Source organism: Anguilla anguilla, chromosome 8, assembly GCF_013347855.1.
Source record: "Anguilla anguilla isolate fAngAng1 chromosome 8, fAngAng1.pri, whole genome shotgun sequence".
Classification (NCBI taxonomy): Eukaryota; Metazoa; Chordata; class Actinopteri; order Anguilliformes; family Anguillidae; genus Anguilla; species Anguilla anguilla.
Genome location: NC_049208.1, coordinates 24,124,123 through 24,151,536, shown reverse-complemented (window position 1 = coordinate 24,151,536; position 27,414 = coordinate 24,124,123). Strand labels below are relative to the sequence as shown.

At 38.0% G+C, this 27,414-nt stretch overlaps 1 protein-coding gene across 11 annotated transcripts; it reads right to left on the bottom strand.

The window, feature by feature from the left end:
• Positions 1-3,799: 3,799 nt before the first annotated feature.
• On the bottom strand, positions 3,800-27,400 carry slc52a2 (solute carrier family 52 member 2). 11 transcript variants are annotated; one of them, XM_035430569.1, is made up of 6 exons: positions 27,189-27,385; positions 23,844-23,990; positions 8,014-8,150; positions 6,798-7,662; positions 5,761-5,884; positions 3,800-5,547 (listed from the first exon to the last, which is right to left on the bottom strand). In XM_035430569.1, the coding sequence occupies exons 2-6, from the start codon at positions 23,957-23,959 to the stop codon at positions 5,335-5,337; spliced, it is 1,455 nt and encodes a 484-aa protein (XP_035286460.1). In that variant the 5' UTR covers positions 23,960-23,990; positions 27,189-27,385; the 3' UTR covers positions 3,800-5,334. The 11 variants fall into 11 exon arrangements, with proteins under 11 accessions (XP_035286460.1, XP_035286461.1, XP_035286463.1 ...); XM_035430570.1 differs by having other exon boundaries at positions 27,285-27,385; XM_035430572.1 differs by lacking the exon at positions 23,844-23,990 and having other exon boundaries at positions 27,285-27,400.
• Between the last annotated feature and the right edge of the window lie 14 nt (positions 27,401-27,414).

Below are 27,414 nucleotides of genomic sequence, written 5' to 3'. Positions count from 1 at the left end.
CAGCTGCAGTTTCTCGCTGCAATTACTAATATTGAATATAAACAAAAGACGCATTTTACGCTGTAGTCTGCCAATGTCTAAAATAATACGGTCCATTTGAAGACAACATCGGGTGAGTTCGTTTAGTCTTTAAATCCGTCATTGTGCTGAGAAATCGTATTCTCAATTTAATTTCTAAATTGACTGTAAGCTTAGGGTTGTAACTAGGTAGTTGTTCCGTAGGTGACTTAGTCTTAACTCGTCTTAACTATTGCTTGAATGTTCTCATAGACTGCGTTGTTGCTGTTCTTGTTTGTGTTAGCGTTAATCAGTTTAACCAGCTGGGTCCAAGTTGAACTATGCGGATGTTTCCTGCACTTGGAACGGTATTTCTCTCTAGGGTTTTCGGCACACTAATTCCTGGTTATGGTTATACATTTTGTTGTACGTCGCTCTGGATAAGAGCGTCTGCCAAATGCCTGTAATGTAATGTAATGTAATGTAATGCAATATTCCGTAGCAACAAGATAAACCCGACATTAGCCCTAAAATATGCCAATACAGCAGTGAAAAGGCTGCTCACTGAATAACGAAATCAACGAGACAATTAAAAACAAAAATTATACCATGTCATTCTACAGTCAATATCTGGGACTAAACATTTAATAAATATACAATCTTACCATCGGTTTTACGCGTAGAGATGTCCCTTTTGCGAATGAGTGGTTATATATTGTCTTGGATAATCCGTTTCTGAAATGTCGGATATTTTCAAAAATAGCTGTGCGTAATACCACACCTGTTGCTTACGGCGTTGTCGTTCTTCTTAGTCCAATTTGGCTTGATTGACAATTCATTTATTCAGTAGGTGAGAGTATAAGCTTTCTAACGATGTATAACATGTCTGATTTGGCTTTTGGAATAGCGTTTTATAGGTCAGCTTAACCGAAAATTTTCTGATCTGCCAATGTCTACATAAATAAACCGGTAGGCTGCTCTGCGGTCAGCACGCGGGTCGCGATTAAGTCCTTTTTTTAGTTTTTTCTCAATGTCGTCTTTATTATTTGAAATGTGCATTTAGTGTCATTATTCTATCTGTCTCTGTGGCGCTCTGAAATGTGCATTCTCTGCTAAACTGAGCAATGGATTGGAATATGTGTCTGACGTAGTGTTGCAAGGTATGCCAAAACTTCAGCACTTTCTGGGTACTTAAAAAAAAAAAAAACAGAAAAAAAAAAACGGTTTCGTATTTGAATTTCCCGATGTTCGGTAGTTCTGTGTCAAATGTAAAAGCCAGGGAAATGTGTCTCCCGCATTACTGATTTAGAGGATGAAAAGTGTAGTTTGTCAGAATCTTCGCTAGATGGCAGTAGCAACTAAGGTTGCCAAGTGAGGTGACCTGCGCTTGTGCATTCACTTCCCTGATACAGCGCAAGCTTTGACTCAGTTCACTTCAGTAGCAATAGGTGTTCCAATTTGGAAATATTTTATTATAGATAGATGCTGTATTGTTATTAAAATACGCTGTTTTTCAATCTATTTAAAGGTGAAAGACCTGTTTTAAAGATTATTTACTTTACAACTGTTTAATTTTTGAAATATTTTTAACATTTTTCTATTGTTCAGTGTTGTAACACTATAGGCCTATGCATATTAATATGTTGAAGAGGCTTCAACTTAAAGGTTGTTAATGAACCAGGTTGTTCATAAACCATGAATTCGAAAATGAGGTCAACCCTTGTGGACATTATGTTTCTGATCTATTAAGGTAATTTCAGTATCGTTAGGTACCGAGTATCGAATTAGCACCGTTTAAGTTTCAAGTATCATTTCAGTATTGAGTATCGTAATACTAAACCTGGTATCAGTATCAAAGTCAAAATTTCGGTATCGTGACAACACTACTGTGACGCCTTTTTTTAGTTGCGGCGCAGAAACACTGCAGCTGTGCATGCACGCCGGACCATCTAAGTGTTACGACATGCCATCTAAGTGTTACGACATAGTAAAGGCCTTGACGGGAAGCGGCCAGGACACATCCATGGCGACGTAACTAAGTCATCCGACAGCGTCTCTTAGCTCAAAATTGGCCGCAAGTCATCAATATTTTATACGATCATCATGATATTCAGTAGATATGTTGGGTGAAGGCATATGATCATGAGGACAAAGCCATTTTAAAATCGCTCCATAGGGGGCGCGATGCTGCCAATGCTTGGACCCCTCCCAACGCCGCTTGCGGCTTTAATTTTCCCTTTTTTTGCCCCTCTTGTTCCTTTTCCAACCAATTTTGGAGGGATATACAGACATGGGTATTTTTAAAAATGACTGCTGTTCCAATATTTGGATACTCTCACATAAGATTCTTCATGGACAGCCTTCCATCAAATGTCTCTGACTTAATTAATCTGGTTATTATTTCCCTATAATTATAACCAGATTAATTAAGTCAGAGACATTTGATGGAAGGCTGTCCATGAAGAATCTTATGAGAGTATCCAAATATTGGAACAGCAGTCATTTTTAAAAATACCCATGTCTGTATATCCCTCCAAAATTGGTTGGAAAAGGAACAAGAGGGGCAAAAAAAGGGAAAAAAATGACTGCTTCCAAAGAGCAGGTGCATGTATCAGAATCAATTCTCAACCTGTTTTGCAGATAAATACCAACAGGATTTGGATGTGATTACTTTGAAATGAAGTTCTTGGCCTTGGGGCCAACTGGTTATGAAATATAGCACAATAATAAATTAGTGCAAGTGGAAAGGCATTATACCTTACGTCTGTGGCAGGGCTCGGTTTGTGGGAGAGTAGTAGGCGTGGTCCTCAGATTGCCCCGAACCTCTCCCACAAATCGAGCCCTGCCAAACTTTTAATGGACTTTTAATGACTGATTTTGTAAATAATTTTAAAGCTATCAAATGTAGGAAAACAAGAGCAAAATAACTGTGATGATTTATAAGACTAGGCCTATATCCCAACCCCTTTTGTTTTAAATGCTGGTTCTGTAATGTGATGATAACCTTAATTAGAATCAAATGCTTATTTTTATGTGGTCTGTGCTTTTTGTTTACATGTTATGAATCCCATTTTTTATTTGTGTCCATAGCTTGAACTGTAAATTTGTTTAATTGATAATTAAAATACAAAAGGCCAGTTAGCATGGGATAAGTTTTACCTGAGGAGGTCCAATAATGTAATTTAGCTACACACATGTTACATCCCATTAATGTAGCCAGATAAGTCATTATAACATGGTAAATGATATCCATTTGATTTGTTTGCAAAAAAAAAAAAAAGATCCAATTAATACTAAATACTTAGCTACAGTGTAGCTACCTACATTGTACTGCCACTGTAATTTTTCTTACTAACGTGCTACTGTCCTGTAGCCATATTTATTAAGTCACCCAAAGAGTTAGCTGTTTGACAAGAGAATAATGAAACAGATATAGTGAATCAAGAAAGTTGGACCTTTCTCTTTAAATGTTGTTTTACACAGACTTGTAATTTGCTATAATCCTCATTCACATGGCTAACTAAAGCTTATATTTACTATCTAAAGCTCAGTTTAGTTAGTTTCTCCTGAATCTGTTTGGCTCATAATTCAGTAACTTCAGAAGAAAAACATTGCTCTTCTGTTGAGTTTTATATGGCAGACTGTTCTGAAAGGTAGTGGAAACTTAGGGAAATGTGCCTACCCAAATAAATAATCCCTCTAAAAGCACCTAAGAAAGCACCTAATTAAGACAAATGAACAGCTTGTTAAAATTTTGAGATTATGAGTATGGTTAATAAATTAAATTATGTTACATTAAAGATGTCTTTGAACTGCTTGAACATTCTTTATTCATATCACAAACAATAAAACCCATTAGATATACAGCATCATTTGCATTACATGGTCCTTTCTTCATTCATATTCAAGTTTCAACAAAAAAATAAGATGGCGATCTTTTTTTTTTTCTTCAAAATTTCTGCTCATTTGGCAAATGGACCACTGACATATCATACCTCTCAAAATCAGTCTTAGCAAATTGACTGCAACACTTATTAAAGACTCACTGCCACTTATACAAGTAAATATACACTTTTAAACTGAATTTTATACAATATAATTTGACTTGTTATGTTACACGTTATGTTACAACTTGAGACTTGCAAGATTCAGTCTTCAGCTACTGTAACATTTCTGTCAGTGCAGCAGAAGTATGATGGTGGTTGTAGACTGAGGATCAGCTGACTTATGGCACTGCTGATGGGAATGAAAGAAACTTACAGAATTTACCAAATAGAAACTAACCTTTTAACAGCCCAGAGCAGACGTTAGTATCCGTACGCCTTTGTATGTAGCTAGGGGGCTTCAAAATTAAAATCTGAAAATGAGTATGCCTAACAATATGTGTGGCTAATAATATCATTATAAAATTAAGGTAAATCCCATTTTCTAGCACTTTTCTCCCCACTTTGGAATGTCCAGACATATTCAGTGCTCATTGTCACAACCTCTCAATTTAGCGACCAGTGTGCCCAAGTGTACAATGAAGTTATTCTAGGCTATAGGGTATTTTTATCAGTTGGACATACATTTTCAGGAAGACTACTTTCAAAATATTTTAGATCCAGCGAGTGATTACTTTTGTTAGCGGAATTAAAGTACAAGCAAGTGCACAGACCAATTTATTAGTAATATCAACACCGTAATAGTCCATTATTTAATTGTAGGGGCAACCAGGATTGAATTTGTATGAAAAATGAATTAATTTCACTCGCTGTGACATTTATTATTATTATTATTAGACTAGATCGATACAGTATCTCTTGAACTAGCAGGTGTAGTGTTTAATTTACATCAGACTTTTGTGTTATGTGGATACATGCATTTCTGACTGCTGCACCAAGTGGAACTCAGCAGCAGTAAAAATTCTTCAAAACATTCTTCACTGTGGCAATCCTTCACATCCTCTGTGGGTTCAAGAGAGTTACCTTAATCCTGAGTCAATAAGATCTTTTAAAACCATGGTATATATCACTTTAGATTTTGTTTTATATTGTAGATATTACAAAGAGTATATTATCAAAGATCATATATATCATGGACAGTTGTACAAAACAGTTTCAAAATACTTTTTAAAACCATGAGTCATATTCAAATACTCAGAAACATGATTGCATCTTTTGAGAGTGAGGACAAAATATGGTAGATTCATAGTTGAAAATAACTAACAACACTGTGTTAAAACCTAAGTCTAATGGTTATTAATGTCAGTTTTATCTAATAACAAAAAGGATATTGTACTCGGTTTCACCTCTCAAAGTGAAAGTAATCCTCAAAGCCGGCTTCCAGCATTGTGTTCTAGTCACTACAGTTGTCTATGCAGTCCTGTGCCCGCTTGAAAACATTGTATATGCTGACCAAAGGGAACATGGACAGTGCACCAATCAGTGAGCCAGCCTGGATGAAGACCCCACACCATAGTAAAGCAGAGTGTCCCGCTTCATGTAGTAGGGACCCAATCACAACCTTCACGTAGGAGAAGACGCCCGTGAAGATAATCCATGAGGTCACCTGAACAAAGATTATCAGACATGTCAACCCACCTTTCTCTGAAGCATCTTGAGAAGTTGTGGCTGTTTTGTATACATTGCTGATTACTTAAGACTGTACTATTAAAATACAGTTGTATTTTGCTCTTGTACGTAACAAAAAGAAATACAGCTGTTTTTGTACATTAAATATGTTTTTCCATCTACAGTATGTTTATGTTTCAGTAATACTCACCACCAAAGCAATTCCAATATTGTTACCTAGGAAAGGAGGACAGGGACTAAGGGCGGCAAGAACCAAGAGGTAGACTGCAAATAACCCACCAACTGCAGACACCGCCCCAAGCACCATGCCAGACCTGTAATAGTGGGACAGAGAAGAGTAAGTATCAAGCAAATCTAACCACTATATGCTTTGTCTTTGCTTGTGGGATTCTGAAGGTACTCTAGGCATGACAGTTGCTGAAATGAACAGAAAAGGTTACATATTCTTTAAAAGTACACCATGCTTGACTTTTGCTTAGAGGTAAGGAAACATTGAGTGTAGTTTGATGATCTGGGCAAGTTATACTACATGGCTGAAAGTATGTGGACACCTGACATCCGACATCTCAACCAAAATTATGGGCATTAGTATGGAGCTGGTCCACCCTTTCTTGATCTGTTTGACAGTTGACAAGGGGTTTCTTCACAAGTGGCCTTTTGTGGTCTACAAGGTCATTTACTATTGCTGAGCTCACCAGGGCATTCTTGCATCCTAACAATATATCAAACGTTTGATTTTGACACACCCAAAGTTTTGGCTGTTTCTCTAATGGATTTACTCTGATTTTCAGCCTCATGATAGACTGCTTTAATGGCATTGACACTTATTTGGTCCTCATGTTGAAAGACAATGACAACAGACTCCAAATGCAAATTCCACACCGAGAATTAACTCATTTTATCAGCTTTCTTGTGAATGAACTAATAATGCAAAGACACACAGCAGGCCAAGAAACAGCTGAACCACCAATTGTCCAATTATTTTTGGTCTTCTAAAATGGGGGGGGGGGGGGGGTGATCTATAAAAAGCTATGCAATTCCTACACAGATTGCCAAAGCTGAAGTCTTCACTTTAACCTCATATTCACTGTTCAATTTCAAATCCAATGTACTGGAGTCCAGAGCTACTGTAAAACAAAAAGTGTGTCACTCTCCCAATGCATTTCCAATTAACTGTTATATGCATATATGCATATGTACACAAACACATACAGATACTACACCTACCTGCAGAGGACAAACATGGCTATGAAACAGGCAAGGGGGTTAGCAATATTTCCAAGGATGACTGAGAGGTGAAAAGTCATGGTGCCATAGGGTAGACAGGAAAAGCTTTGTACTGAGGGCAGTATTCCATTTGTTAGTGCATTTGAGATGCCCAACAGCACAAGTAAGTAGATGTTGTGTGATGTCCAGAAGGTTTCAGCAGCAAGGGGCTTCACCACCTCCACCTGGTCATTCAACCCTACCGCGCCTCCATTCTGTAGAGGGTGACTCTCCTCAACTTCCTCTCTAGAAATAGAGGAGCCTGCACCTTTAGCATCTTCTGCAGCTGTCTGAGCAGGTACTTGGAATGTCAATGCCAGGAAAGAGAGGCCTGAGAATACAAGCATGGCAAACAGGAACCAGAAGAAGTTCTGGGCAGGAAAATTTTCCTTGAAGTAGTATGGCTCCAGGGTGCCATTTCCCATGGTGCTGTTCAGGCATTCCAGCTTTCCCACACCCTGTCCCAGTGCCACCACACAGGGAAAGAGGGCACTGAGGCCCTGTCCAACAAAAAAGGTTCGGATGTACTCAGGAGGAAACCTAAACATGAAGGGCAGGAAGGTAACATTGGATGTACAGCAAAAAACTGACAGCACAAATACCAACAGGAGATAAGGCAGAGAGTGAAGCTCCCCAGCCACGCTGACCACATGGGACCAAAAAATGGCCAGAAAAGCAGATGCCACCACAGCCAGTGCCTGAATGACGTGGATAGTGAATTGTTCATTCAGCCTTTTTGGTGCAAAGTAGTGTGTTACAGTCACAATCACTGGGCCAATGTTTCCAAAGGCAATTAACACAGAGAGATAGGCAGGCAGGTTCCAACCTATAAGAAAGTTTAAAAGACATATTATTGCATTTGGACAGTACACTCTCAACTAAAAATATCTTTTGGATTAATATATCAAAATTGATTTTACATTAGATTACATTACAGGCATTTAGCAGATGCTCTTATCCAGAGCGACTTATTTTACATTGCAATTTCCATGCAGCTAATTGATTTATCAATTTCTGTTACATTTTTGTATGACCCCTCAACAGAAATCTATTGAGTGGTGATCCATGTTCAATTTAGATTTACAAAATATTTGGTGATATGGCTAGATATATTTTACAATGAATGTCCAAAGAAATTTCTTTGTAAATTAAAACAGAGAAACATGGTCACACTGACCTTCAGGCAGAACATTGACCACCACTGGCACCTCAACCCACAGCGAGTTGACAGAGACCCAAGAGCCCATTCCAAAGAGGGCCACAAGTATGTGCGTCACAGCTCCAGAGTTCAACTGATAATCTGCCATTTGAACACTGGGAGGGGGAAAAAAATCGACAAAATATTCCCTTGAGGGCTTGTCTGTTCAGCGGATAGTGTCCTATAAGTCTTTTCCTAATGGTGAAAAGATGTAATTGTTTTTCGAAATATTATTAATCTTAAGAACTTCTCAGCATGGCATATCCTCATATAGTTGATAAGGATTTGAGGAGTGAGTTGGAAGAGGACAGCGACGTGAAAAGATCTCAAATTACCGATTGAAATATTTCAATTATATGTGATATCTTTTCCACTCCACCTTTGAGTTATAGTTAGCACAGTGGCTTGTTGTGGCCAGCTTTGACAAAATTCATTCTACTCATAATGAAATTTAGTGTTTCTCAAGAGGTCAGCACTATTATCTAATGGACATTTGCAGCATTTTCCTGACGGTAGAATATTGTACATAATGTAGACTACGGGGTATTAGTGTCTCCATGGGCAAGGAAAATACTCTAATTCAAATTTACGGTGTGCTGATATGTGCTAGATGAATGTAAAATTTACCTTTGACTGATTACAAATAGCAACATTTGTGAAGCACTTCACTACAAAAAAATGTTATCCCTGGGCATGCAAAAAAAAAAGAATACATACCAAAACTAAACCATGCATACAAACCATCCGAACAGTAAGAGTGTGAGGCCCAATATGCCACATCAAAAATAAACTAAAGTTGGTGTTGTAAATGATACAAGTGTCTTGCTTCATTTAAGCCACTTTCCACATCTTTGTGATGCTCATATCTGGAGTTATAAAGCCTAAATAGAACACTGCATAGACAAACGAAGATTGACAAGATTTAATTGTTTTAATTATTTCTTTCTTTCTCTCACACGCACACACCCATGTGGTCACGTGTACGCACAAGCAAACACACGTACACACAAACACACTCTCATACTTTACACAGATGTATTTTTAATCCTACCCAAATCTGCAATCAGACATAGACAGACAACAAGAATAGTTGTTGCCCGTTAACTGCTATAAACCAAAAATGACAGAAATCCTTTTAAAACAAGAAAAAGGCCAAGCTGGCAACCAAAACCTCCAAGGAAAACGTAAGGTTAAAAAAATAATCACAATCACAAAAGACGACCCACTTCACAAACCAGGCACCAACATGCAGAAACATCCAGAAAAGCAGCCCTCTTTAGGCCTAGGGCCCTTTATATCAGGTGCATTGACTAGGCTATGTGCAGCAGCAGGGCCAAATGCAATAAAGCCTAAGCTGCCCTACCTGTGTGTAGCACCTGTGCTGTCCACCAGAGGACAGCACACCATCAAATGGTAAATGGTAAATGGACTGCATTTATATAGCGCTTTTATCCAAAGCACTCTACAACTGATGCCTCTCATTCGCCAGAGCAGTTAGGGGTTAGGTGTCTTGCTCAAGGACACTTCGACACGCCCAGGGCGGGGTTTGAACCGGCAACCCGCCGACTGCCAGACAATCAGTCTTACCTCCTGAGCTATGTCGCCCCCATCACCCTTTCTGGAGTCACAACAGACATTTACAACTTGCTACAGTAACTACTCACCTCAATAGGAATATGTATGTTTCAGTTGCTGCCATATAGAATTGGTGGTCATTTTGGTTTAGTTTTTTCACATGTCACTTTTCACCTGGTTGATTCACACGAAAATTAACATGCTGATAACCCTTAAAGGGAAATTCCACTGTAAAATCAACTATCAACTATTATGTGTAGGAGAAAAGCTTTCCTCCTGATTAACATGAGCTCTCATATTAAAAATTTAATATTCAATATTTAAAATTAAGTATTGCTTTGCACTATAAAAATCCCCAAATTCTTTAGGTTGTTCAAGGGTGACATCCCATATGAAGGCAAAAAGTTCCATATTAAGTTGACATATGAAGGTAAAATTGAATTCATTTAATGCTAGAATTGATATGACTATTATATTAGAAATATTAGATTTTACATAAAATGTATTTGTAATTATCATCAAATTTATAAACTTTGGGGAATGTATACCTAATCTTCAAGTTCAATGAAAAAGAATAAGCAAAAAATAAGTGAATGCACAAGGTTGTTTAGATTATTTATATAGAAGAAACCTTTTCCATTACAATGCAATCCTGAATAAGATTGGATACCATACATTAGATTCATCCTTCAAGCAACACTACGTTGGAATCCTTCATAATGTGGCATTATGAAAGATTCCACATAAGGGGAGCAGTGCTGAGGTTGGACAAGCAATGGCACAGAGGAAATGTTAGCGGAGTTACCAAAATAAGCATATGAAAGATGTAGCACAAACAGCGTAGAGGTAACATTTCACAAAAACATATGTTGGACAAAGTAAAAAATTGAATGTTTTTATTCATGTCTACATAGAAAATATTTTAATCTCAATCATGTTACACTTTGAAAAAATGACTACACAAGATATTTTCTGGGCAAACATAAGAAAATATCTTACAATAATTAAAATGCTGCAAACAAATGGAACACTGATTCCTAATATTCACTTATTTACAAAGAAAAAAAAAGGTACTTGGTAATGATTTTTACTGTTGATCGTAAATGTTGTTATTGCAATATGAACATCTTAAAATTCATTCCATCTTTACAGATTTACAGGGAAGCATAAATGTAGCATGACATACAGAACAATGTGGTGAACCACCGCAATCCCCACTTTTGAGTTCACTTTAAAACAGCAGACATCAAGTCCACAATGAAAAGTTCAAATGGGAACTTTGCCATAATTTGCAAAAGAAATTACAATATAATTCCTCTTTCATACCATTTAAAGGGAAACTGAATGCTTATTCAATGTTATGCCATTTATTGTAGGACGGTTAGTAACATTGTCCAGAATGTCATTGCATTAAGATTTACTTTCACTAGAACTAAGAGAACTAGCCCAAACCATGAAATCAGCCCCAGACTGGGGGGGGGGGGGGGGGGGGGGTGTCCATACTTTCAGTCATGTAGTGTATCTTACTTGCCACAGCTTGCATACAAATCATGACACTAAGTGGGCGCAAGTGTCTCGTGATGAAAAAGACAGAATTACCCCATTGGGAGATGGACATCTCAAAGGTGCTTTTCTTTCCCCATATCAGTGAACAGATCAATGCTTCTGTGAAAGATGTACAAATTACTAAGTAAATCTTGTTTAAATGCAAATCAAATCTGTAAAACGAAGGAATTACAGGCAACTAATACTGTTCACGAAAGCTACGTGCAGATAGTCAATCAGTCTGAAAATGAAATATACAAGTTGCAGATTTTAGCTTTTAGTAGGGCATAATGTAACACGGATTACATATAAATGCTTTGTGTGTTCAACAAAAAATCTTCCTCAAGATCCACATTTTAATTGTAGCCCCAACCTGGGTGTTTTTCCAAGTAGTAACAACAGAATTGAAGCTTTTTATAGCATTCCAGAAAAAACAGTAACCACCTTTATATATTCATTCACAGACCACATATGAATTTCTGGCATTACAAATAATAAAATATATACTATGAACATAAAGATTCCCACACAGCTGTATAGTAAGTGTCTCAATACATATTCAGATTCCTTTCAAATTTCTCCAATTTCAATTTTCTAATTTAGAATGCACCAAGTAAAGCCAAATAGTTGGACTTTCAAGTAGTTGCATTTCAATCAGACATGTAAATTAATTTGCACATCCTACCATGTCACTCAAGTTTAATACCAAAAATATTCAAGGCCCTGTGCTATATAAAAGAAATACAGACTGAAATAGACACAAATAGTTCTGCCATTTCAATCGTGAACAGGAGAATACTGAAAGTCAAAGTTCTCCCTGTAATTTTTGAAGGTGTGCATTCTGCTCTTTCCCAAATTAATGCCTCTGTTGATAAAAGATTTAGCTTCTGGACTGCACGTAGTTTCATGTGCGTACTGGTGCGGGCTATGACTCATTTCATCCTCCTTATTACACACTGATCTCTCAGTCATTGTGCGTATACCTGCATCACCATTATCTGGTAATACCATTTTCAGTTTGGTAACCATGTCTGCTAGAGAGAAGCCAATTTGATTCAGGTTCTTGTCTCTCGAACCGAGAATGACTTTCTGGTAACTGATTTCACATCGAATTGCTTCCCGCTTCTGAGCATGACTAGCACCATCCAGTCTGGCCAATAAGTGGTCAACATCTTGCTTGTTTGTACATGGTCCTCCATTTTTAGCAACTGCAACAAGGACTGAATTCTTTGTTGTAATGTCCTGGGGAAGCTTTTTTTCCCCCTTTGGATCCACGTCCTCTCTTGGCATATGTAAATACTTAACCACCCTGCTTTCTGGAATTTTGCCTTGACAATGAGGCACCATTTCTGAAGGAGTGGTAGTCACCTCATTTGAAATCTGCACAGTGTTGGTAGCACTATGGTCCAACACAGTGGCAAAGCTGTTACTCTGCAGAATTGTAGGACCATCTTTAGAAGCATCAAGAGAATTGGTCATTGGAGCAGCAGCTGAACTGTCCAGCTTTTTGGACTTGTACTTGTACGCATGACCATAAGCATACTCCCCCATCAAATGTGACAACTGGCAGTTTCTCAGTTTAGCTGATATCTCTGGTGCAGGATCTTGGCAGTAAACACCACCCGGTAAGAAATCCTTCAGATTTGCTTCAGTCACTGTTGTGATTGTTTTCATGATTTTCTCTAGGCACTTCCTGATTAGGGCAGCATACTGATTTTTAGAATTTGGTCGACAGTATGAAAACACCCCATCAAAATACTTCTCTTGGAGGGAAAACTGATGGAACATATTGTTCTCAGAGTATTCTGGCAAAAGGAGTAGTGAAGAATCCTCAGACCACTGCACAAGGCTTTGATAAAGGCAGTGTACATATCTGTGAAAGTACACATACTCTGCACTGCTCTTTAAAAGCTGCCAATAGGGTCCCAGAATTTTACAGTAGATAATGGCAAGAACACAAACAAGGGCCTGGATAACCTGATCACTGGCATCATCTCTGACACTTTCCTGAATGACATTCAGTTGGTCAAAGGTGTTGGATAACACGGAATCTGAAAAAAAATTAACGATGTCAGTATGATGATGAACAAGACCTGCAGCCCCTTCAAAATAATTGTTGAAGCGATTGGATTGACTAACAGCTAATCTAGAAGGCTTTTCTGTTGCTCGACAAAAATGAAGCCACTGTTTTCTACAGCTGTGCTTGGTTTCACCTCGAGGGCTCAAAACATCACTGGCCATTCGGATATAACGTGAAGCTGCACTCTCTGTGAAGTTAACAAAGCTGGAGAATTTAGGATTCTTGTCACGTCCTAGTTTTTCTCCAGTTGACAAAATGATCTCCCTTTCAAAAGCAAGTATCTGCTGTTCTACTGCATCACTTATCTCATGAAGAAAATGTGCATTGCAGTCAAGAAAATGTAATGGCGATGTCACTTTTTGAAACTTCTTGACCTTCTCACTGAACTCTTTCATGACAGGATCTTCATTCAACATTAAAAGAAAAGTTTTTTGGAGGAGATCTTTGGAAACTTGTTTGGATTCTTCTGTTTTTTCACCATAGACACTGGACAGCTTTTGAAGTGAAAGCATGGAAACATCAAGTAATGTTAAAGCCTCAGCTTTAGCTGCATCTGGACTTCCTACTGAGCATATAGTCAATTCTCTTGTTTCTAATGAATGTTCTTTTGTTGAAGAGTCACATTCTTTCTTTATCTTAAGTAAGTTGTTTGTTTCTTTGGACTGAACAGCAGAGACACGTTCAGATTTTGCAGCGAACCTATAAACATTTTTTTTTTCATTCACTTCTGACTTGGCCTTCAGTTTTCCCCCACCATTACCTTGAGGAAGGGAATCCGGAATTTGTTTTGATGTAGCCAAGACATCATTATCTTTGTGAAATTGTTTTGTCAGTTTCTCACCGTGATGGCATTTTGAGAGAAAACGTTTCTTCATTCGATTTAAACGATGTGGCTTCCTGGTTTTAACATGTAGCACTTTGGGAACCAATTCAAATTTAGCTTGAAGAAACTTTTCCATCATACCATTTTTCCGAGACCTGCTCCTCTGATACATTCGATAGTCAAATTTTAATTTCTTGAGTTTTGTTTGAAGGACTTTGCTAGCCTTCTGAATTTTTCCATCGCTACAAAACTGAGGGTTGAAATTCCTCAACCATGACACCAATGCTGTTACGTCCATTTCTTCCCTAGAGATAAAATTGCTAAGTTCCAATATCAGGCCATTCGTGACTTCACAGCATTTTGCCTGATCAGAGAAGTCTGACATTTCTAACAGATCTGTTCTTCCAATTCCAAAGGTATCACAAATTGGACCAACATATTCAAAGTTCACGTATGAATCAAGGAAATTTTCTCTTGCATCTCCACTCAAACTCAAAGCTGTTGCAATACTCCTTTGAATCAAACTACAAAAATCAGTTGAATGATGCATAGGGAAAATACTCTGAAGCCATTTCACAATTTTTCCCCAAGACACTTTGTTATCCTCTCTAATAAGTCCCACTTGAATCAGCAATCGGTTCTTGCAGGGTGGTGTATCAAAGCAAAATCTTTCTCCAGACTGTGATCCCAAGAAGTCTTGAACAAGTTTAAAGAAGTTGTCATCTCCTGTAAAAATAAAAAAAATAAAAGTACAAAATGTAATTGTGAGTTTTACAGGAACGTTTCCACAGCTTTGTAAAGATGACTACATTACCTAACAAATACATTTTACAGGATACAATCTAGGAGAAAATCCTTCACAGCTGACTTTTAGCTCAACTAAAATATGAAGCTGACAAATGATTATCCATTTAAGGCCACATGCCCAGTGATATTGCGCACAAGATTTAATTGCATGAATTGATATTAAACACTTCAATCTAAGATGTTCTCATGTGAGAGCTGCAACATTTACAGTTGCTTATAACAGTCACAAACTACCAAACCTTAAATGGGAGTACACACAAAAACAAAATAAAATTCAGATGTATAACAAATCTATAACTATACAGGAACGATATTCTTACTCATACTCTATCCATTATAAGCAGCATCCACCACTATTTTCACCTAATACATAAACTACAGAAGAAACAGGATACGAGAATGAAACTGGCAAGTTATACACTGGGTGTACATTGGCAAAGGCATATTGCAGCAGGAATGTTAGCAGAAAGCTAACATTTGACAATTTGAACTTGACGTCGTTTGATTACGAGGAATTAAACCTTTGCAAAAGATGGCTATTTTTTCCAACAGTTTTTCCTCTATCCTGTCCACATCAACATCAGCCAAAATCAAAATATGAAGTGGAGCACTCGCTTTGTCCAGTCACCCAGCACAACAAATTATGATGGTGTCTGGAGGTGCTCCTTGCGCTTTGATTTGTTGAGCGACACCCAAACGTGTCCTGCGATGAAGCATAAACTTGCCTTAAGGTTCTGTAATGATACAGGACAAACTAAATCAGAATTTTTTTCTGAATTAATGTAACTATACAGGCAATTCTTTTAATGAAAAGAAAACCATTTAAGGTCTTATTTTTTGCTAAATAAATTTAATACTCTCCAACTTTAAGGACCAACGGATACTTTGCAGTAATTAGGATAACAGACAACCTCCCATATCATGGGACCTCCCACCAAACAAGCGCAAATCCGCAATATCTGTGACTGCACACACACATGCATCCATGTGTGCATGCATCCACGCACACACCCTCACACAAACACGTGACCTCTTCTTTGGCTCATGACCAACCTTTCCACGAAATCTTGTGCAAATCTGTGAATCCATTCGGGAGTTATGCGCCTTTTTGTGATAGGCCACGCCCATCACCACGCCCCCTCTTGGTCAATCGGCCTGAAAGGTCTACCTTCGGTCATGACCAACTTCCATGCCAAATTTCAGCCTCCTGGGGCGAAAACTGTGGCCGCTATGGGGTGGGACACTTTTGTAGACCAACTAACCGACCGACCGACCGACTGACAGACAGAGCAATAGAGCTGCGGTCAGTTAAAAATACAAATAAAAATCCAGAAGATAGCAAATAATCAAGACACTTAAAATTTTAAATCTAAAGTTTTTACAATTTAGTTACATTTTTTTTTTTTAACTTTGATTTAAACATTTCGTAACAACAAAAACCACAGTGGCCACTATTAGCTACACTTGTGTAGTACTTTGTAGAACCCACTTTTGCCTCCAGAACAGCCTGAATTCAACAAGGTCCTGGAAGCATTCTTTAGGAATTTTGGTCCATGCTGACACCAAAGCATCATGCAGTTCCTCCATTTTTTGGCCAACCCTTCATGCTGCAAACCTCTCATTCCACCTCAACCCAAAGATTCTTTATTGGATTGAGATCTGGCAAATGTGCAGGCCACTGGAGTAAACTAAGGTTAAAGTCATGTTCATGGAACCAGCTTGAGATGATGCACGCTTTGTGGCATGGCACATTATCCAACCGCCTATAAAACTGAAGAAGTGTTATAACTGGTGGCAACAGACATAAGGGGAGCACTTCTTATTCTCCAACATTTAGTGTGCCCAGTAACATAAAGGAAGTTTTCATGGTACCATGGCAGATGGTGGCGGTCATACATCACTGCAGTAGGAGATAATGTGACCAGAAACAACAGGGCTTTTCCCCATGGAAGAGGGTTAGATCTGAAGTTTGGAAATACTTCGGCTTTGAGAAGGATGCTGACAATAAAGTAAAAGAAAAATGCAGAAAATTCTTCAAAGAAAGCAGCAGCCAATGCAAATGCTGTTTGATTTGTTAAAATTGAGTCTTTTTATCTTTTGCACTATCAGGGCACTCTTTACTTATTTAGACATTGATTTTATAAATGATTGACACTAAATAATTGACACTTACTTTGATTTGCATATACTGTCAAAATAGACTTAGAGACAATAATGCTCTGAATACAACTTAGTTTGAGACATTTTACTTCATTAGGGGGCCAAGCACCAAGGGTTTTGGTGCTCAAAAACTTAAAAAAAAAAATTTGGCAGGCATGTTCAGTATGGCTGCAAATGTATTATGCATGACATCAATGCAACTGACACAGCGCCACCTGCAAACCCGCACAATTGAAAAAATTATGGGCATGTACATGCACCAAATTTCTTCCACATATCTACCATGTCATGTTGAATAAATTATTTCATAATGTCCCCTATAGTGTCTGCCACTTCACAACTGAGTTAGGCAGCTGAAGAGTTCTTATTCCAAATTTATCCGACTTATGCTTCATGAAAATGAAACTAATTATTACACAAGTATTATTTTTTCCATACAGAACAATGGCCAACAATGCCAAATATAAATTTTAAAAAATAGTGGCCATGTTTTTAAAGCTATTGACACTTCAAGTTTTGTCTTGTTCAGACCGAAGAAACCTTCAATTCAGTCAAACACTCCTCAGGCCAAAAACCATGTCCTGAATAAATGAGTGATTTTAATGGACATGTCCATGCGGGTCAATTTGATTGATTCACCATTCAGCCATATTTTCATATATCAACTATTGCTTCACAACTTAGTTAGAGACAAGTACGATGACGGTTGACACAAAATCTACCATTAACCGGATTTCTTGTGAGCAGGGGCATCTAGCAGTCTTGGTTGCATGTCTCCATGTCAAACAGTTTGAAATGAATGAATATTCAAAGTTGCACATGCCCTAAAGCGCCAACACCAGATCAACTGCTGCCATGTTCTAACAAATTGCAAGAGAAGAGTTTTCACTATATAGTCTGGGAGAGAAGTGCTTTCCCTGAAGAAAAAATAAAAATTAAGTTATAATAGAGTTCCAGCAGCTTCATCACCTGGACGCCTAATAACAAGGTCCTAAAAGGCTAGAGAAATGACCTAAAAAACATTAAACAGGCAAGGGATCAGAGAATAGGGGTGGGGTTGCGACAACCTCAGTGCCCTGTTTATGTGCCATGCTTGAAAGCAGTTCCAGCCCAGGATCAAGCAGAGACATTCATAGCACTGGGAGCATTTAAAGGGTGTTAGATTATGCTCGCCCATTAGTGGTGCAATGAACACACTGTCACCTGTTTGCTGTTGCCTTCTGTGAGTGATCCACTATGTTAGCGTCACAGATGGGGACTGGGAGGAAACCAAATCCACCAGCTGAAACCCAAAGCACCACCAAGAGCAGTAGCAGGTCCAAAAGCACATAAGGCAACACCAGGAGGACCAATGACTGGTGCAGCAGACAGAGGGTGCTGGGGACACACAGAAAACAGCCATGCTGCCCCCAGGCATGAGGGCACTGAGGGACAGTCCGTTGGTCAGCATCCTGCCTGCGGATGCTTCTTCAGAGAAAGACCTGCAGAGACAGGGCGGGTGTGCAGGAAGTCCCTGGCTCACTGATAGCAGAGGAGAGAGTAACCGAGACTGCAAAAGAGAGCTAACAAGCACAAGATTGCTAAGAAAAAAAGAGATTATTTAACCATTTATACAGAAGCTATTTACACCACGTGCCCTCAAGAAAGGCAACAGCACCATTACAGACACCACCAGCCCCGACCAAGGAAGCAAACATGCTACTGAACTGTCCACCTTGCTGATATACCCCTTAACCATCCCTCACCCTTATCCAACAAAAACAATAAACAACAACAATCTCCAGCATGTTATGCATAAATTCGTCATTTGTTTAATCTACTGCATAAAGAACTCATAGAACAATCACTCAAACCGTGACTATTGAATCTAGGCCCTTTGCATACTTCCCTGCTGCCCCCCATATTAGGCAAGTGCTGCTTGCTTAACTGAGCAAGCATAACGTTTAATCCGAAGTATCAAACTGCCCTGCAAAGCACAATCATGCACACAACCATAGGTTTTATTCCGCACAAGTTACTACATGACGGATCTAACCTGTGCTATAAGGGAAAGATTAAAAAAGGAAAAAATAAAATGATGGCCACAGGAGGGGATAGAGGAAATAACTGGACAGAAGAGGAAATCAGAGAATTATTAAATATAAAGCAGGAAAGGGAAATTATTAAACTGATGGCACAGTCCACGATTCAAATGTTTAACGAACAATCCTGGAAAGACTGAAATCTAGGGGAATAATGCAAAAAAAACAGCAAGTGATGAAGAGGACTGTATAGTAGTGGATAATCATGGAATCAATGCTGGTTCTTCTGAGCAGTGTAATAAGAACATACTGGGTAAAAGATTATAAGAACATCAGTGGAAATTGGCTGTTGTTTCAGTTTTTCCGGCTCTGATCCAGCATTCTTAACTGGTATAGCAGTGTAAAGACGGATAAATATTATCATTCAGAGTGAATTAAAAGCAAAATGCACACAACGTGACCTGACAGGAACAAGAGAGGCATGCCGACATGTGTCGCTGTGCCAATGTCCTTTGTCAAACACTTGGTTATTACTCGTTTTAAAGAATGTCCAAAATGAAGTAAAAGGCCACAGATCCAGTATATCCACAGGTGCTGTGTTTGGGAGCCCCAAGTCTCTGAAAAGTACAAGCTGTGAATGGGGAGAAGCTCTGCCACGTGTGAAGTCATTCCAGGCAGGGAAGCAAGGAATTATCAGCCATTTTCTAATAAAATCAAGCCAGCAGACTACCCAGGGAAGGGAAAAGGCAAAAAAGACCAAGTAACAGGCAAGTGAAACTGAGAAAAACCAACAGGTTTTTTTAAACATTGGACCATGCAAATGTAAACAAAGTAAGGAGCCGCTTTGCCTGGAATTAATAAAAGGAATTGTTTTGAGGCATAGTAGCCGCTGGGCAGTACAAAGACATTTTTGATAATGCAGTTTGAAAACAGTTAATTTCACATACTTTTGTGTGTTGTGAATTACTCTATTCACAGTAAAGCTCTCATCATAAAATTTGATGGACATCTTCTTAAAAGCTTATTTCACTGTGTGCATTTTTTACTGAATAATCACAATTTTTAATTTTCAGTTTAATTTTATCCCCTCTACACATATGTATTCTTAGGAGTATTTTGTTTGCACAAAAATGTTTGCTTGTCCTAACATGAGAAAATTTTTTTCTATTTTTACAAATCCCCTCTAATGCACCAAATTAAGACCAATAGTTCTTTCAGCATGTAAAACACTGCAAAAAATATGTGTAACATAAGCCAGGAATACAGATGCATTTTCCTTTAAATTAGTTCAACGAAAAAAATAATTTATACTCACTCAGATCTTCGCCAATATCAAGCACACTGTGCTCTGTGTTTCCTGTGAATGAGTAGTCTTGCTCTTCATCCATTACTGAGGACCAAGATGGATTCACATGGAACGTAGATATTCAAAACTTCTGGTGGAACAGCAGCTTCCAAATAAAGGTTAAATCAGTTTTAGTTATCACAGAAGCCTGCTATTTTGATCCATAATCATTCTTACTAAAGGTCTAATTGCATATCATGTGGTCTTCTCGAACAATCCAGTTCATATAAAATGTATTGTACCGTAAGAACAATAATCAGTGAGCTCTCTGTCCAAAAGGACAATTTCTAGATGCTAAACTTGTCTAATGATGCTAGGCGTATTATGCTAGTCGCAGTCTATATACGATTTGACAAGGTTGGCAATGCAAAATACTTCTGTCTAAAATAATGCACAGTTCTTAAAACCATTCGATATGCAAACCAATACCCATATTTCACTTATCTGAAGTCACTACTATCAGTTTTCTTGTGCTTCAAGGACACAGTGACAAACCCAGTGTTACACAGTCCAAAACACACAGGCTACTGGAGCGACTGTGTGGTTTTGTTGAGTTACTGAAATATATGTTTGTAGAATGCTTGCAGTAGACTAGTACATTTCTGCAATATGAAGCTGATATCAATATTTATTGACAATGACAATTTCACTTATATTGAAATATTGAATACAACATAAACAGTTTCACAACAATCCTTCAATTAAAAACTATTGTAAATGAATAACAAAGGATAGAGTATCATTCCCAGTCCCATCCTAATACAATCCGGGTTTCATTGGCACACGTCAGGAACGTTTTTTGCACAAAGATAGCCAGCTAGCTAGCTAACTAACCAACTAACTAGCACTTGCATGCTAGCCAACAACCAGGCTTTTGATAGTTCAAAGAATTCATGATACCACACCCAAATGCTAACTGTCATCTGGGAGTATCATGAATAAACAGGTGAAGTATAATCCTTGAATCCCTACGCAACCAATTTCAGCAAAAGCTCCCACACGTAAATACTATTAAAAAGGCAAAACAAAAAAACACTAGGACAATTTACCCAAGAGAGTGGATATAATTGGCTCAGTGACGATGATTGGCAGGCACTCGTTATTATTCTTCCATTCCAATGGTCAGAATAAATCGATCACATGTACTGTAATGTACGACAGAGCACAGCTTAAGCAGAGTGTATGACTGACAAAGCCTAAGTATTTAGAGGTATATAGTATATAGTATATAGAGGGGCGACATAGCTCAGGAGGTAAGACCGATTGTCTGGCAGTCGGAGGGTTGCCGGTTCAAAAACCCCGCCCTGGGCATGTCGAAGTGTCCTTGAGCAAGACACCTAACCCCTAACCCCTAACTGCTCTGGCGAATGAGAGGCATCAATTGTAAAGCGCTTTGGATAAAAGCGCTATATAAATGCAGTCCATTTACCATTTATTTCATAGGTTATCAGGAAGGTGTATTTTACCTCAGATATTCAGAGGGTATGTCCCATAAATATTCACACAATACACACTTTTTATTTAGTTTTTTGTTATTTGTCGTTTCTTTATTTTTTACATTTCTGCTAACTGAAAATGTTGGAGCGGGAACATAATAGTTGCATTTGTTCTTTCACTATTATGAATCTTTGTATGCTATGACTTTTTGTCAATCTGCCATTGGATGTGCAATGATAAAGCCATATCTGAAAAAATATTGCCGCCACCCACCAGTCTGGTGGTCAGTGGGAATGTTTCAGGCTTAGCAATAGCTGATCATCATGAAACTTGTTTGTTGAACTCTAAGCCAGGGAATACCATGTCAAATTTTGGGACAGAGACTGAAATTTTTTTTGACCATTCATCCAATTTGTGTCCTTTCAGCTTAAGAATTCATAATTGCTGCATGTTGTTTGTTTCCTCTATTGTTGCATGTCTGTCACACTGAATGGTTTCAGATCTGTAATTTTTCAAATGTATTATCAGACAAAGGAAAACAGACTAAACACAGAACACATCTTTAAATTATTATCCCATTTAATGAAAAAAGCTATCAAACATCCATATCACCAATGATAAAAAGTAACTGCCCCCTTCATCACTCAATCAATCAACGCCTTTGCACAGATGCCAAATATGGCCAATCCTCAACCATTGTGGGAGTGTTCTATTTAAGGCTTTATGACTCCAGATGTGAGCATCACAGAGACTTGGAAATGGCTTAACTGAAGCAATACAGTTTCATTTACCATTCCATGTACCATTTACAATACTAACTTAAGTTTATTTTCATAATGAAGTGCCACAAATACAAATAGCCTAAACCTAGGCAAAAATGAAGTTGTTTTCATTTTCTCCTTTAGTTTGCAATGAAATAGTTACAAATGTAAACAGGCAAAACTACATTTCCTGGATCATAAACTCCTTGACCACAAGTGTGCAAAATCTGTGGGTGAGATGCAGAACTACTAAATCTATAAAGCAAAACGTAAGCAGTGTACCCTGGTGTCCCCTAGAGTCTCCAAATCTATCCAAAATGGCTAAATTGTACATTGCAGTAAATCATAAATTAATCATACATTTCACAACATATCAACTGTTGACTCAGTCACAACACTCACTTTCACATCATTTTCAAGAGGGCATTAATATCTATTTGTCAGTTAAGGGGTGTCTATGATATCTAGGGATCCAAATCCTATCCGAACCACTCCAAAAACAAATAAAATGCATTTTCTCCATTGCAAAGCATTTAAATGTACTTTTTTTTTTTAACAGAGCCCCATTATAAATGGTATAATAGGAACAAGCAACATAATGCAAAAGCATTATAACACACACCGAAATATGTAATTGTACACTCCTGTACTTCAATAAAACACCACTTTTCTGTACACTACTGTCTGTAATATTTTGTTGCATTACTAGGGATGATATTTTCCTGTAGGGTTTCACCAATGTTGCTATTTATGATCAAAGGGTAATTTAACATTTATCTGGCATTTATCAGCAAACAATAAATCTGAATAAGTACTTTCCATACCTATGAAGACACTAATACCCCACAGTCTACATTATGTACAAAAAAAAGATAATATTCCACCATCAGGAAAATGCTGGCAATGTTCTTGCTACACGGCAAATCAGTGCAAACATAACCCATGACTGAGCCTCCTACGATCGCTTATGCTCCAGCATGTGACATGTCCTCATTAGAGAATAGCACTAACCTCTTGGAAGACATTCAATTTGATTGCGAGTGACAGGAATTCTGACAAAGCAGGCCACAATGAGCCACTCAGATAACAATGATTATGATTAGTGAACAATGATTAGCTCTCAGCATTATTAGCAAAGGCTAGCAGCTGTTGACTGACCAATGTCAATATAACAATATCAAAAACATGGCAATTGCAGAAGTGGAGTGGAAAAAATAACATATATAATTGAAATACTTCAAATAGTAATACTTACATATCAAGAAGGACATCTTCGCCATGTTCGTACGTATCCTCCTCAAGATAATCAATGCTGTCGGGCTCAGAGTAGCCTCCCTTGCTCTTCTCTTCCAACTCATTGCCCATATCCATATCAACTAGACGAGGATATGCCTAAGCCATGCTGAGAACGTCTCAAGATTAATAATATTTCCCAAAAATTTAGAAAAATAAAAACATTAATTACGCCTCACCTGGTGCATGTCTTTACGTATTTCTGCTAACAGTGTGGCTGAATGTGTAAAGTGGTGAAGATGCGACCAGACTGTTGCGCAGTTCTAGACATCAAGTTAGACACATCATACATCCTTGGACACACGTCATACATTGTTGGAAAGCTTACTGTCCTCTACTGGATAAAAGAATTGTCGATCAAACCGGAATGAACTGGAAAGGGCCACAACAGCGTAAACAGCATGTGTGGTTTTCCGCATAGCTATCTGAGAAGGTATACAGGCATTGCAAATGAGAGATTATAAGTGGATTGGCCAAGACAATAAATTAATCTTGAAACCACTGAATCTTAAAAAGGATGTTTAAAACCAAAGGTAGGATTGTGTATTTCTACCATATTTAGTAGTTGTCATTGATAGAGTGAGGTGGTATACAATTACTTATAGGCCTAATTACTTCACTTATTTCCCTATTCAGTGAGCAGCATTTTTCACCAAATTTATTGGCATACCTTTGGGCTATTGTTGCCTTCATCTTGTTGCTATGATGGAACATACATTTTTGGTAGTGAAAAGAATATTTTTATGAACTTCCAGATAGATGCTATTGTCCAGCATGTCATTCATGGGGGATATAGCTGCAGATGAGACTGCAGGGAGGGGGTGCTTGATAAACGGACAACCTATGTAACAATGGAGACACTTAGAAACTGCGTATTTGGCAACTTGTCGTGTATAGTCTCCTAATAAAGCTATAACACAGACTTTGTTGTTTTCACTCATTGTTTTGTTGCAGGAGCGCAGAATAACTGAGTTGAGCAATCTCAGGACACAGGCATCCTCGCCACTAGGGAGCTTGCATGAAGGGGTTAACCAAATTTAATTGATCATTTGATTTAGCAGACTGAACACAAACAGGCTTGATTGCAGCCAGCCCTATTAAATCTGAGGTTTAGCCCTATCTAAACCTCACTCATAACCTTATCATCAGAATGCAGACATTAACACAAAGTTTCTACAAGCACACTAACCCACGATCAAAGGAAATTCCAGAAGAGATACTAAAGGTGGTGCAAACAGTTAAGTTTAAGGGGGCAATTACTTTTTTACATTGGTGTTTGATGAATTTTTTCATTAAATAAATAATTTAAAAATGTGTTTTGTATTTACTCAAATTCCCTCTGTCTAATATTACATTACATGTCTAGAGATCTGAAACCATTCAGTGTGACAAATATGTAAGAGGAAATCAGGAAGGGGGCAAAAACGTATTCACAGCACTGCAAATATCCGGAAGAGTCTCCAAGGAGTGTAAATTTTGGTTATAATTGGTCAATAGGTGTCATGTTAAAAGCAGACATCAATGGTTTAATCTATCTATGTTTTATTGACTGCTCAAATGCCCCAAGCCAATCAAATGTTGGTGCACCCAAAACAATACACCAATCACGTTAGTGATCACATGTGGGAAACACTGAACATGGAAAACGAAGCGCAATTATTTTGTATCTGACAGGCAAATGAAAACCACCTCTTGAATAATAAACAATTTACTATTGTTTCATTTTGATTGACAGAACATAATCGGAGCTGACCATCGGTTGTTTTCAAACTATCGGCCGATGGCCAATTGCAGTATTATGACCGATGGCCGATCAATCAGTGCCATCCCTAATTTTGACATTTTTATAGATAACACTGCCCCTGAAAATTATATGCAAGATATCTGGTATCAACTAAGTAGCTCACTAGTAAAAAAATACTCAAAGCATCATAAGTTTTTGAAGAACAGTGATGTCACTTCTGCTGTTAATAAAAAAAATCTCATCATGCACCACTGCAGTAAGTAAACCCAAATAAACTTTGGTGTACTTACTGCAGTGGTGCATGGTTACCCACAACTACAACTTTGAAAAGCTTACCTTGTTTTTATTTAGGCTGACAGCATTTCATTCCCATTTTTCCTTTTCTCTCAATTGGGAATTCTCAATAATAATTTCAGATGATGCAGCAATGATTTCGAACAAATATGAGTTTCCATGCATTGGGGCAACTGATGCAACATTCTGATAATGTACTGAGCATTCAAACTAGCACCATCTTGCAGTGTATACTGAGTTTTATGTTTCAGTGTATTTTCTCTTATCTTTCTTTCAAATTCAAAAGTCTACAAAATGGCGGATGCCAAACTGTGCACACAGTTGGGAATAGATTCATCCTGGATTTGATCTGAGCTTTAAAAAATTCAGTTTACATTTTCTTCTTATTAATCAAGCAAGACTATTGTTCGTTTACAATGTTAATGGTGGCCTCAATATAATTTGGATTCATTTCTACGGAATGTTATGCATGCATTTGCATAAATTTATTGAATGGGATTTGTTGAGGACTTAAAACAATGAAATCTTTCCTCGCCTGAGTTTCAGTGAGTCTACTGTTCTTTGACATAACCTAATGACGAGAACAGGCCATTCAGCCCAACAATGCTCGCCATTTTCCTGACTAACTTCTTGCCAAAAACAATATGTTGACGTTCCTAGAGTATTCGGAGCTCTTAAGTTAGCTAGCTAAAGTTACTCTAGCGTGTCTATTGCAACTGGATAAAATCAATTTATAAAAAACTGCGGTGAAAATTGTAGCTAGCTGACTTACGCTGTGTTTTTTCGGCTAGACTTGCTGCACCAACGTAACGCAAGAACAATAAAAAAAACTTGAAAGATGTGCAATAATGTGCCATTCCAGTGAACTAGCTGATATGTGCCATTCCATATTAAACAAGCAAAGGTACCGAACAAGCTAATGGAGTGAGTGTGAATAGGCAACTCGGTTAATTGTCTTATCGATAGTTTTTTAGATATTATTTTACACGTAGCTAATCAAATCAGCTAACATTTCTTCAATACGAATGTATCGTCAGTCTACACCTCCAGCATAGGCACCAAGTCGGGAGTCAGAACTAGTTAACGTTAGCTAGGTTGACTGCTTATTTGAAAGACATGTTACTTGAACACTTTTTCAAAAGAAGTAACATATAAGAGAAGTCCACCATCTCCTGTGATATGTACGTTAGGTACCCTTGCGGATTTTTAAAGTTAGTTTCTGAATGTTAGCCAAGTATCAACTTATCGATAGAACGTCAAATGCGATACCTGTCAGATAGTTCTTGATAGTTGATGGAATTCTATGTGACCCCTCTTCGAGAAACTCATGTTAAAGTGTACTCAAAATTAAATAAACTTCCTTACCGTATCTGTCTTCACAACTTGCATAACATGAGTACAACGTCTCGGCTAAATCAACTCATGCGACGCGCGACAACTGAAGAGTCCTTCTTCTTCGGTGGGGTTTAATTTCGCTCTTATCCTATGCGAAAGG